This window comes from Rhopilema esculentum, chromosome 5, assembly GCF_057945365.1.
Source record: "Rhopilema esculentum isolate cy_ngs chromosome 5, ASM5794536v1, whole genome shotgun sequence".
Taxonomy (NCBI): domain Eukaryota; kingdom Metazoa; phylum Cnidaria; class Scyphozoa; order Rhizostomeae; family Rhizostomatidae; genus Rhopilema; species Rhopilema esculentum.
The window spans coordinates 4,639,045-4,651,221 of NC_142819.1; the positions used below are offsets into that span (position 1 = coordinate 4,639,045).

The 12,177-nt window shown below is 37.9% G+C and overlaps 1 protein-coding gene across 2 annotated transcripts in view; it reads right to left on the reverse strand.

Moving 5' to 3' along the window:
* LOC135689900 (uncharacterized) overlaps window positions 1–12,177 on the reverse strand; it is a 31,692-nt gene that overhangs the window by 15,724 nt on the left and 3,791 nt on the right. The window contains exons 1-4 of one of the 2 annotated variants that reach the window (XM_065207262.2): window positions 5,125–6,621; window positions 1,478–2,795; window positions 840–1,194; window positions 86–652 (exon numbers count right to left, since the gene is read on the reverse strand). In XM_065207262.2, coding sequence (XP_065063334.2) covers window positions 86–652; window positions 840–1,194; window positions 1,478–2,795; window positions 5,125–6,355 — 3,471 coding nt within the window. In that variant the 5' untranslated portion in view covers window positions 6,356–6,621. Of the gene's footprint in view, window positions 1–85; window positions 653–839; window positions 1,195–1,477; window positions 2,796–5,124; window positions 6,622–12,177 lie in introns of those variants that run through there. The other variant, XM_089108639.1, reaches the window with a different exon arrangement.

Genomic DNA, 12,177 nt, shown 5'->3' on the forward strand with positions numbered 1-12,177 from the left:
TCCAATTCAAAATAATAATGAGACATGCATGTAAAATTAATCGTAATAGGTCAAAATTCAGTCTTTTAAAAACAAACTAACATACCTCCATTAGCTTTCGGTGCATTTCGCTCATCTCTTTCTGGATCTTATCTCTCTCATCTTCACTGTTTCTTAGCAAGCCTTCCATCTGAGAGCATCTTTGTTTCATCGACTCAAAGTCATTTCCTAGGTCCTGCCTTTCTTCCGTGACCTTGTCAATAACAAGTCGCTGATTGTCGAACTCTTTTCTTAATTGTTCGTAATCCCTTCCAATTCCTGCGAGCTCTTGTTTCAGTTGTTCTATCTGCCTGTCCTTATTCGTAACGTCACGTGTAAAGCTCTCGTATCTTTCTTGGAAATCACTTGAATCACGTGACAAGCTTGAATTTTCTTCCTGTAGCTTTCTTGATCGTGTTTTGTATTCTTCAACTTGAATTCGGAGGTTTTTATTTTGATTATCGAGCGTACGAACTTCTTCCTCAAGCTCCTTCACCTTCTCATGAACTCCATCTTTGATATTCTCATTTTCCTTTGCAACAATTTCGTGCATGGCTTCAAGTTCGAAAATGCGACGTTGCGCTTTGTCAAAGTCTTGTTTAAGTGTCTCGCTCTCGTTCTCAAAGATGTTAACCTACATTGAAAAAGAGGCAACAAAGCTTGCTTAAGACTTTGTCGGAACAACAAAAAACGAAAAGTTTGAGATTCTTTTTAGCCATTCAAAGGGATATAGACAGACTTGGAGAAAATATTTTTTGGCTAACAATATACTTAAAGTGTAATGGACATTAACCAAGAGGATCTTTTAAGAATGGTCTTACCTGTGATTGGAAGCTTGTTGCTTCTTCTTTCACAATTAGAACTTCATTCTCAAGACGAGTGGCATTCTCCCTATACATATTCGCTTCATTTACAACTTTACTGTGATTTGCTGTGGCTCTGTCTACAACCTTTTGCAGGCTGTTCATTTTGTTATGTGATGAGTTCAAATCCTTCTTAAGCAGCATATTCTCTTCTTGCACACGTTGCACCAACATTTCAAAGTCACTGATTTTGCGATGGGCAATGAGCGATTCTTTGCTGTAACGGTCCTTCTCTTTGGTCGCGGCATCAAGAGCTGACTTCAAGTTATCAAAGTCACGAGTGATTCGCTCAGTGTCGCGTTTCATAGAGTCCCTGGCAATGCAAAATCATACGTCATTTAAAACCAACAAAATAATTTATACAAATAGTGAAATTAGGATAATGGTGAATGGTTTTATCTTCCATAGGAAGCTAGGGCGTCGTTATCATATCCAAAAATGCACAAACATTATGCATGAATCATCAAAATTAAAAAATTTCCAGTAAAAGCTTCATTGTGCCATTGGTTGATTAGCAAACTGCATAATAACATTAGAAGCAAGGCTATAGCGACCCTGTGCTTAGGGCCCCTAAAATATGTCAATGTCAAGATTACCTTTCTGTTTTAACTTGACTCAAAGCATTTCTGCTCTGCTCCAGCTCTCGAGTTGCAACTTCCAACCTTCGCTGATAATCACTAACCAACGTCCGAATTCTGACCAGCTCTTCTTTGTTCTTAACTCCATCATCCACCTGACCTTTCATCTGACCTTCTCTCCTTCGCAGCTCCTGTAACTGCGCCTCCAACTGAGAAACCTTGTTTTTGCTGGCTTGGAGCTCACGATCAAGGGTTTGATTGTCTCGCACTAGACCTTCATTGTCATCTTCAGCCTTTGAAAGTCTGTTTGTTACAGAATACAGCTCTCTAACTGAATCTTCCTTGTCACTCTGCAGTTTATGACTCAAATCACGCAGCTCAACGACCGAGCGCTCAAGTGCAGCAAAGTCGCGTTGTATTTGGTCTCTCTCCATTCGGGTCTTTCGCATTAGATTATCAGTTTCTGTATAGCGTCTTTGGGCGTTCGATAATTCACCTTTTAGTTTTTCGTTGTCTTTCAGCGCAGTTTTCAGTTCATTGGTCAGCCTTTCTAAGTCATTTCCACATTGCCTGAGCTCTTCCTCCACAGATCTTCTTTCCATCTTTATGCGCTCAAACAGGCTGTCCCTCTGAGACAAATCTCGAGTCAGTGACTCATACTTGTACTGCAGTTCCTCAATCTGCCTTTGCCGGTTAGATATCTCTTCTTGAGCAGTAGAAAGTTTTCGGTTCGATTCATCTAGATGTCCCTTCAGAGTGTTTCGTTCTTTGTACACTTCCCTGACTTCAACATCATTTTGTACAATTTTCCTTTTGACAATTTGAAGCTCCTGGAGAAGTTCACCCTTTTCTTGCCTAAGCCTTTCATTCACAGCCTCCAATTCAGTTGTCTTCTTTTGTGCAGTGAGGTAATCTTGCTGTAGCTGATCTTTCTTTTGCTGCGCAGCCTCATAAGCGGCTCTCAGCATGACAAGTCGCTGCGATGCCGGTCCAAGTTCCTGCTGCAGCTCGATCTTCTCTTGCTGTGTGACGTCAAGAGCTGCCTCCAAGCGAGAAATCTGCTTCTGGGCAGTCAGAACATCTGACTGAAGCTTCGATTTCTCTTGGTGGCAGCTCTCTTCACCAGTCGCAAGACGACTGAAATTCTTCTTCAGCTCTCCAAGCTCCTGTTGAAGAGACGTTTTTTTCTGCTGGATATCATCAAACGCACTTTCAACTTCAATCATTCTATTGTGCTGCCGCCTCACGTCGTTTTGCAACTCCTGTTTCTGCTGCTGAAGCGATTCCCGGCCTATCTGACATTCGTTATACTCCTTTCTTATGGTTTCAAGTTGACCTAAACAAAGTTTAATAGATTATAAGAATCAATGTATACAACAACAACTTTGCGTTGAGATAAATGCAGTTTCTACAGAGCAATTAAAAATTTATGCCGCTCTATGTTACTGTAGTTTGCATTTTGACCAGTATTTTGGTGGCGGGAAATTGGCCTTTTTTACCAGAAAGTTTAAATTATTTACAAGAAGCTTTGCTAGTAAGAAATTTCGAAAAGGCTAATAAAGAGCCACTGTTCATTGAACCGGTCATTGCTGAATGGCAGGTGAAGGTTCGAAAAAAATTATCTTCTCATTATTTTTGCTTGTTTTTACAGTTAATACCAAAATGCAAACGAAATTCCAATTTCCAAATCTTTGTAACATCCTACAAATAAAACAGGGTTTGCAACATGCGTAGTGGTCAGAAGCTTAGTAGCCAATGTTTGCTTGCACTTTAAAGGAAAAATATACTTAAAGCTTGAAAAACCAATTCTGTTGATTAATCTTTCTCTCGTCTTTAAGAAATGCAATGACACAGCTATCAAGAATTTAGTTTCTATAGAATGAATAATAATCGTTAAGTCACGCGTTGCGGTGTCATCCTTGTGACCCGCCGAACTTCGCCTTTGAGACATTATTCGCACTTTTATTCGACAACAGCAACAACTCCTATTCTGATTAAGCAATCTCTAAAGGACCTAGGCATTGTGGGATAGATGAAGTCATGTTTGATAGCAAATGAAGCAAGATACCTTGGTTTAGGAAGATATCATTGAAGATGTATAGAAGAAATATTTGAAAAAGGCCTTCCAAAATAATAAACTTTTGATCAACTTTTCAAAGAAACCATACCGAAATTTCGATTTAGAACAAAAATACTACACTGTACAGAATATCCATCTAAAACCAAACAAGTATCAACAATGACACTGCAAAATACAAGTAAGGACCTTTAGATAGCTTTGTAGTTTGATATTGTTCTTTCGTATCATAAGCAGCTATCTACATGCTTAAAAAGTAGAAACAGTACACATTATGTCTTTTACAGGAAACTGCGAAGCATTGTGCTCCTATAGAAGAGTTGATTTATTTTCATCCACCACAAAACATACAAAACGCTATACGAATTTAAGGACGTGATCAGTGTTCAATGGGAAGATACTTTTTGACTCCTCTGTTCCCAAAGTGTGTTTCGTACTAAACGTTACAACTTCAAGAACGCTTTGTCTAGCCATAAAACTAAAGGGGGCATAATGAAACAAAGGCTCGATAAATTAAAATTTCGACCAGGTCATGATAAGATGCAGCATTGTCCTACAGTGGAAGGTACCTGGGAAAATGCAGGACTATAATAAACAAAGTTCCTTACTTTGAAATGAAATGGAAACCTGAAAACCCTAGGAGGGGGATTAATGGTTCCCGGCTGGCTCTTAATGGGAACGATGAATACCTATTGCAGAAGAAATGGCGTCTTTTGTGTATTGAAGCACGATCGCAAATTTGATACCAACTGTTTTGACAAGTACCATTGTAAATATTGATGTGTTTGATCAGATTTTTAAATATTAATCAATACCACTTAATATGATTCAGACGATGAATAACTCAGGGCAAAAAGATGCAATAAATATTTTTCAGTCTGTGGCTTCGGATGTATCAGACGTTTATCATAAATAAATTTGCTCTTATTACTCATAGACATTCGATTGTCTCAAGTACGTGAGATGCATGTTCTTTCTCTTTCTACGAGAAAACCCTTGAGCCTAATTTACACAATCACTTAGCTTAAAGGAAAAACCGACCTATGAAACAAAAGTTAATTGTATGTATATAGCGTTATGAATATGATTTTGCTCTCAATTTTCAGTCAAGAAAGTCTTCGCGTATATTTGGCAGTTATTCTAACAAAGCCTTAAAAACAGTTAATGAATGTTATGCAGTCTGTCTAAAGAATTGAAATATAAAAAATCTGGTGATTTTCGCGTTTTCCGAAACAAAAAATTGCTCAGCAATTAGTGCAGTAATTTCATATTGTAGCAAAATACTTTGACGAAGAGCCTTCTCCATGACTTCATGTTATAGACAGGTATGTTTAAAAATTATGGCATATATCTATAAAAGACAGTCTAATTGGAAATGGCTCAACGAACTTGCAGAAGAAAAATTTATTCTCAATTCCCCCTCCAATGTTTATACAAACAGCTTGAGTTCAACATGGCTCATGGGGGCTAGAGAAGGTTTGAACTAAAAAAAAATGTTTAGGCTGTTGCCAAATCGGAACATCTTTGTGCCTCTCCTTAGCATACAGAAAGCTCTGGCAACTCTGATTTACATAGCATAACTTCATACCTTCTAGGCTGACGACCCTTGTTTTCAACTGTTGATTAACGCTATCCCTGCCCGCAAGTTCTCTGCTCATTCCATCAATTTTTCGCTGGTATTCTCTCAGCTGCTGTTCAATTCGGCTATGATCTTCCCTGCTTTGTGAGCTCGTTGCAGTCAGTGTTTCCAGTTGCTCCCTCAAATAGCTCTTTTGTTTCGCTTCATTTTCAAATTCGATCTCCAACTTCGATACATGATTACGGCTACTCATTAGATCATTTTTCAGTTCACTGTTCTCCGTTTGCAGCCTTTCGTTGCTCGACTTCAGTTCTTGGAGCTCACCAACAATCGTGTCAAGATCATTCTCAACAACTGCCTTTGCAGACTTCAGCCGTTCAATCAGTTTATCCTTCTCTGTAACCTTTTGAGCATAATTTTCGTGCTCTCGTTGCAGATCCAATAGCTGTGTTTGCAGCGTCTTGAATTCTCGCATCAACTCTTCCTTTTCGCGATTTAGATCTTTGTTTTGCGATGTCATAGCACGGCGAAACCCTTCTTCGACTTCATGAAAATGCTTCACCACAGGTTTCATAGAAGAATCGTCCGATGAAGAGCTGTAATAATGCTCCACTTTAGATGAAAACTGCCGGTCTCCGTCGTTTGTGCTTTCATATTTTCGAACGCTGTTTGTTTTGGTGGATTTGAATGATCCTGTGGACTTGCTAAGATACCCTGAATCCATTTCATCATGTTCCATCTTATCATGATCGCCTCCTTCTATCGTTTGCACTTTCTCTCTCAACCAGTCATAATCAAGTTTCAAAGCAGTTTTATCGTTTTGCAACTGCCTCATCCTGTCGGCGATATCAAGCTTCTCATCCTGTGCTTTCTCAAGTGACTCTTGCATATCTTGCAAATCCTTCTGCAGCCGGCGAATGAGCTGTTCCCGCGTTTCTCCTTTCTTGCGATTTTGCTCATACTTTCTGTAGACATCTTCTACAGCTCTTTGCGATGTGATCAGCTCTTCCTTCAGCTGCTGCAAGGTTAAATCTTTGCTTCTCAAGGATTGCTCAAAGTCCATTATCTGCTGTTCGTGTCCAAGTGCGCGTATCTCTTGTCTTCGGTCTCCAAAGCCATAGTTTTTGATGTCCTCTTTCATTGACTTAATCATACCCTCTTGGCTCTCTACGGTTGCAAGAAGCTCCAGATTCTCAATTTCAAGCCGCACGGCCGTCTTCTGCTCCACGTTTGAATCCATTGCTTCAACACCTTCTATTTCAGAAATCTTCAATAGAATCTATGGAGTGCGTTTCCAGACCTCGGTAAATCAATCAGGGTAATACAAGTTTGTTTAACACTAGATGTGTGTCTTCCACTTGCAGTATTCAATACAGCGCGCAATCAGTGCAGACTAGTAAATACGTCACCAGCTACAGGCTTTACAACTTGATATGAGCTCTTCAGTTTTGCAGCTTGCTTGATATACCCGCTAGAGCTGTTTCAATTTATTAATCACTCTCCATCCCAAGTAGTTTGGATGTACCAAAAAAGGCAATTCCATTGTTTGAACTGCAGTTTGATTGGCTAGTTCATGGGCCTTGTTACTCAGATAGGTACCCACACCAATGCTAGCCACCTGCATGCCGGGGTAGGGCTTCATTCAAGTGTCATTTGCGCAGTTTAATATTTTATCGATGCGTCATTGAAATGCTTTATTGACTATTTTTGACAATGCTCGTTAGAAACAGCTTCAATTATCCGTCAATCGGAACACCTTCCCTCATTCATGGGTCACCTTTGTCTATCCCATGACTCCCGATTTCAATTCGAGCTCCCGAAATTCAGAATTGCAATCGAAAGTAACACTGAAAAACATCAACTATATAGTCCCATATTTTATATAGTAAATAACAATTTGATGAATATCGAGCAACAAGAAATTTCAGATCGTGTTTTGATAGGCAACAGAACCATCTCCATACAATCATATCATTTTGCATTGTACAAAATGCTCTACATAACTCAGAACTTAGAGTTAAGAAATCATTTATGAATGGATTCTGAAGCTGACAACAGCTCGAGAACTGTGTGTAGAAAAACTTCGAAGAAATCTTACAGTTAAGCTTTTTGAATAATTTTTAAATGCGAAGAATAAAAGAAGTCCAAGATATAACTAAAATAGAAGTTGAACGAGTGTCGTTATCCGTAAAGCGCTTGTGGCCTGGGAACACGCGACCCTTTACAAGGGGAGAAGTAAAGTTTGGAGAATTGGGATATATAGAATGATCAATACAAAATTATAAAATCTGAATTATGGGTCAAGAGCTAATTCGTACGCACAGTTTAAATTTCTTAAGCTACCGCACATTATTACAAAATCTCTATTTAAAAAGCCAGAGATTATGTATAAATTGCTGCACATTTTGGTGGTAACAAATGTGGGGGAGGGTTTTTCAGCGTTTTTCACCAGGCTTAAAATTTCACTTTGGTTTCTAGAATTACTTATCAGCATGTTTCCGTTACTGCAACATTTTCTTAAAACTTCAGACACCTTAAAGAAGCGTTAAGGTGAATAAATACAAAGTGCCAATAAGGGTCAAAAAGTGACATGGATCCCCACTTAAAGTGATACAAACGTCCTAACTCCGATTGCTCCCCCGTCTACCCAGTTTTCCAGGCATCCACAGACTTTTTTTGATTGACAACTGAATAAAGAGCCCCATCTGTTATAATGAGTAAGCATAGACTGTTCGCAAATCTATAACCATAAAAGTGATAATGATTCTCTAATTAATTGAAGCTGTTTGAAATACTACCTGGATTAATCATCACTACCTTTAGAATTGCTTTAAACTCTCGTTAGGCCATATGGCTTTGTCAGGAAAGATAGCATTATCACCTGTTAATTAAGTCCTGCCTAAAAATAAAAGTCTGATGTTGATCTACGCTAAATCTTAAAGGAAAGCATTAAAAATCAATAAATCACCATAAACAGGTTCCCTGCTTATGGCAGTTGCAGTATAATGTAGTCCATGTTTTATTCATGCTTCGCATGGGGTAATGTAACAAATACATGCATTGGCACATGCTTTCTACATTAAACTTATTCTGCGAAAATCGATACTTAATTCTAGCTGGTCGTGGGCAATTTTTTGTAACGAACCAACGAAGAGGGAGGGGTGGAGAATCAACTACCAAGCTCTGCTAATTTTTCTTTGTTTACTGCCAAGAATCGATCAAATGAGTTTGGTATAAGGTCTAAGTTATGGACTAATTTCTTTATATAACGAACTAACCACGAGCTCAGTTGTCTCTCAAGCTCTGCTAACATTTTCTGCTTTAGACGATATACTATTGTCCATATTTTCTAAGAACAAAGGCTTCAACCCTTGCAAGTGTGTAATGTTTAAAAAAGTAGCTGACAGACAAAACAAAAATTGGGGATAAATTCATACGAAACAGCTGCAGGGCAATGGGTTTGCAACCAAGCCCTAAAATACATAAATCAGAGAGCAATAAAAAGAAAGCAGTTAGCGATTTTAAATGGGTTATTAACGATGGTTTCTTGAATGGTTTGAATTTGGTAAGCTTTGAATTAGGTCTTTCGATGCAACAAAAGCCTTTATAAACCTATTAAGAGGAGCAGTATATAATTTACCTTTAAGAAATTTGCAATTAAATGATGTCTGGCATAAGCTTTTCACTTAAGTCATTAATAGGGAGACTTTAATTCATGAACCACATAGAAAAATATGCAGAAAAATGCAGTTTTTGTTTTTTTTATAAATAAGTTATGTTTGCAGTTTTACAAAGGTTTAGAGGATACTTTATAAAAGAAACCTAAGAATCACTCTTCGATTGGAATATGACAGACCGTAAAATTTTCTCTAGCATCATCAGCTGAGGACACCCTCAAAGCGTACCCAAGAGATATTTGCTAACTCAAAAGAAACTACCATACATGTGCAATCAGTTAGAATTTTAGCGCTCGAAGTTTATAAAACACTTAACAACCTTAATCCTGTTTTCATGAAAGACAATTTTGTACCCAAAACAACAGGTCATAACCTTCGACTCAAAAACCTTCTAGACATCCCAAAAGCCAGAACTACCAATAATGGTATCAGATCATTAAGTTTCCAAGGGCCTAAAATCTGGAATTCACTCCCGGAATCATAAAGACAACACAAAGTACTAGACAATTTAAGAATTTGATCAAAACTTGGTTCCTTGAAAACAAGTGCGCATGCTCGTTTTGCAGTAAATGAACTGTCTTATGCAATCCTTGAAATTGCTTCATGTTAGTCTGAATTAGTGTATATCCACTTTTGTAAAAACTAACATTAAATAATCTACAATACAATACAATACTTTAATTCGCTACTCAGGTCTGAGTGCCAAAAAGGTGATGCGTGAAATTTAGCACATTATGCGAAAGAAAATTCGATGACAAATCGGATTAAATATAACAAATTACATCATTCCTAGAGATGCTAATAGAAATTGGAGCTCCAAAACAAACAAATACTTTGCTATGGTTGCCAAATCAGAATGTGCAAAGTGTTATTATTTAATGATTACTAACACAGTGCTTTATAAGAAAAGGTGTCTTTTGTACAAGTAACATCACACATACGTTGTTTGTAACGTTAAGGAAAGTTGCGACCAGACAACGCAAATGATACTAAATAACACTGGTTGCGGTAAAAAGGTTTAAAAATCAACTTCGAGAGAACATACTGATGCCCTGAATTGTTCTATTTACACCGGGTCAAAGTGTTTTTGCGCATTACACTAAAATCCTGTTTACACTGTCCCACACAAGTCTGGAACTGTGACAAAACTGTTCTGACCCTTTACGGTTCCGATTTTGAACGGGAACGTGTAAACGGGTCTAAGAAGTAGAACGGGTTTTTACGATACACGTGCAATAGAGCCCGGATTGAAAATCATCATATTCGGCCTTTCTCGTTCGACAATCTAGCCGGATTTTCACAGTCACAAACATTTCACAATATATTCGTTTTCTTCACCGATTTTAGGAACAACTGACAGCCTATCAATCAAGGTAATATCCCTCTCAATCATATAACAAGTTCATGTCTTACATCTAGACACGATAATTTTATACAGCTGCCGTGAAAGATTCTTCTTGCTTTACAAACGTTACAGAACCAATTTACAGAAATGACATAGAAAAGATACTCATCAGATTGTCTGATGAGTGCGCAAGTACGAAATTCGGGGAAACAGCGAACATTTCTACTACATTTCTACTACAATATCAATTGCTCTGTGTTACTGAACATAGAGCACTGTCAAGGCACTGTCAGGTCAGAATAGAAAACGCAATCTGTAATATAGATATGATAATTTGTAAATCTGTATAAGGATCGGTCTTTTACAAATACAAAACTAAACCCGCTAGATAACGAAGCCACGTGACCAAATTGTGGTATTGTGAGGGTCCATGCAAAGCGGCATAACTATTGTCCAAAACTGAACAAAGTAAAATAATAAGGTGCCAGAGACCAAGATATGTATCACACGCATCACTGATTAAAACAACGACTATTCAGAAGAGTTCCCTCAACAGTTATTTTTAGGGCCTGTATATATGAGATAACTTATCCCACTTCTCAGCCCATCGTCTGGCAGGTGGGGTGAAATTATCGAACGAATACATGCAGATTCTATCCCACCTGTGTGCAAATTTCTATCCCTTAAAGTTGGACAAAACTTTAAGCGTGTATATGAAAATTTCATCCCTCTTTCCAGCTTCATGCCACCTTCCAACGTTTATATGGAAAAATTTCATTCCACCCAAGCGAGATCCAACCTCTCACATAGTTGGATCTCACCTAACCGGGCTGGCAGTTGGCACCCCTGTCTTAGAACGTCAGCATGGCAATGCTAGCCTCACTGGAATGAGAAGGGAAGAAAAGTGTTCACAATATGATGAAAGTAACGAGGGGAATGCAAAATAGGCCTAATTCCTTCATCAAGCACTTTTCATGGGGTTTAGGTGTATGAATTAAAAATCTACTTTGGATAAATTGCGGGAGTATGCCTTAGATCTGCTAGACCTGTGAAGATGTGCAGCGATTGTTAATCAAAAGTTTACAGGAACGTAACGCTGAAAAAAGTTGGAGGAAGAGTTTTGCAAATCAGCCAAACAAAACCAAGAAAATATGTTGTTATTAGCTGGCGAAGCAATGAATCTTCATGACTGCATGTTGATTCAAAAAGCAGATTCGAAACCAGACCATTAATGACCAAATGTTTAAATTGTCACAATGACACACTTGAAAATACTAGATATTTGAGCAATTGTATTTAGTTTACAGACAAGGTAATCAATGATATTTAGCCATAAATAAACGGTTCTGCTATGGCTTTTTCTTGATAAGTGTCACAAAGACCTGCATGGACGCGCATTATTATTAATGATATTAGCTAGCTCCCTTATGAAATTGCTTGCTGTTAAAAACCTCACTGTTACCACTAATCAATTATTTATTTGAATTCTCATTATTAAAAACCAATACTCTAGTATTGGTTGGTATTGGGCAAAACATATGAATTTGTTTTATAGAACAGACATTTGTTTTATATCCTTGGGAGATCTTTTTTGTGAACTTCAGTCTCTTGACCTAAGCAAATCTCCCGTTTTAGCAGCAACACGAATGCCAAAATATTACAGAACAAGTGATGGAGACTTTCAAGCCTCTTTCAAAAATAAAACCCTCTTTTACTTCCAAACAAGGGAGCACGCCAATCAAGTGATGGAGACCTTCAAGCCTCTTTCAAAAATAAAACCCTTTTTTACTTCCAAACAAGGGAGCACGCCAATTAAGTAGTGACGAAAGGGGCAAATCCCAACATGAAAGGTTCATTTTTATTGACAAAAATTTCTATTGGCAAAACTAGGCTGCAGTTGTAAAATATCAAATTTGCTTGAAATTTCCAATAATAGTCTTCGATAAATTCTTTGGCAAAAGTCTTGCGAAAAATCTTCGCTTTCAGATTGGAAGTATGGAATAGTTTAAATTTCTCGAAAAAGTACAGGATAAAAGTACA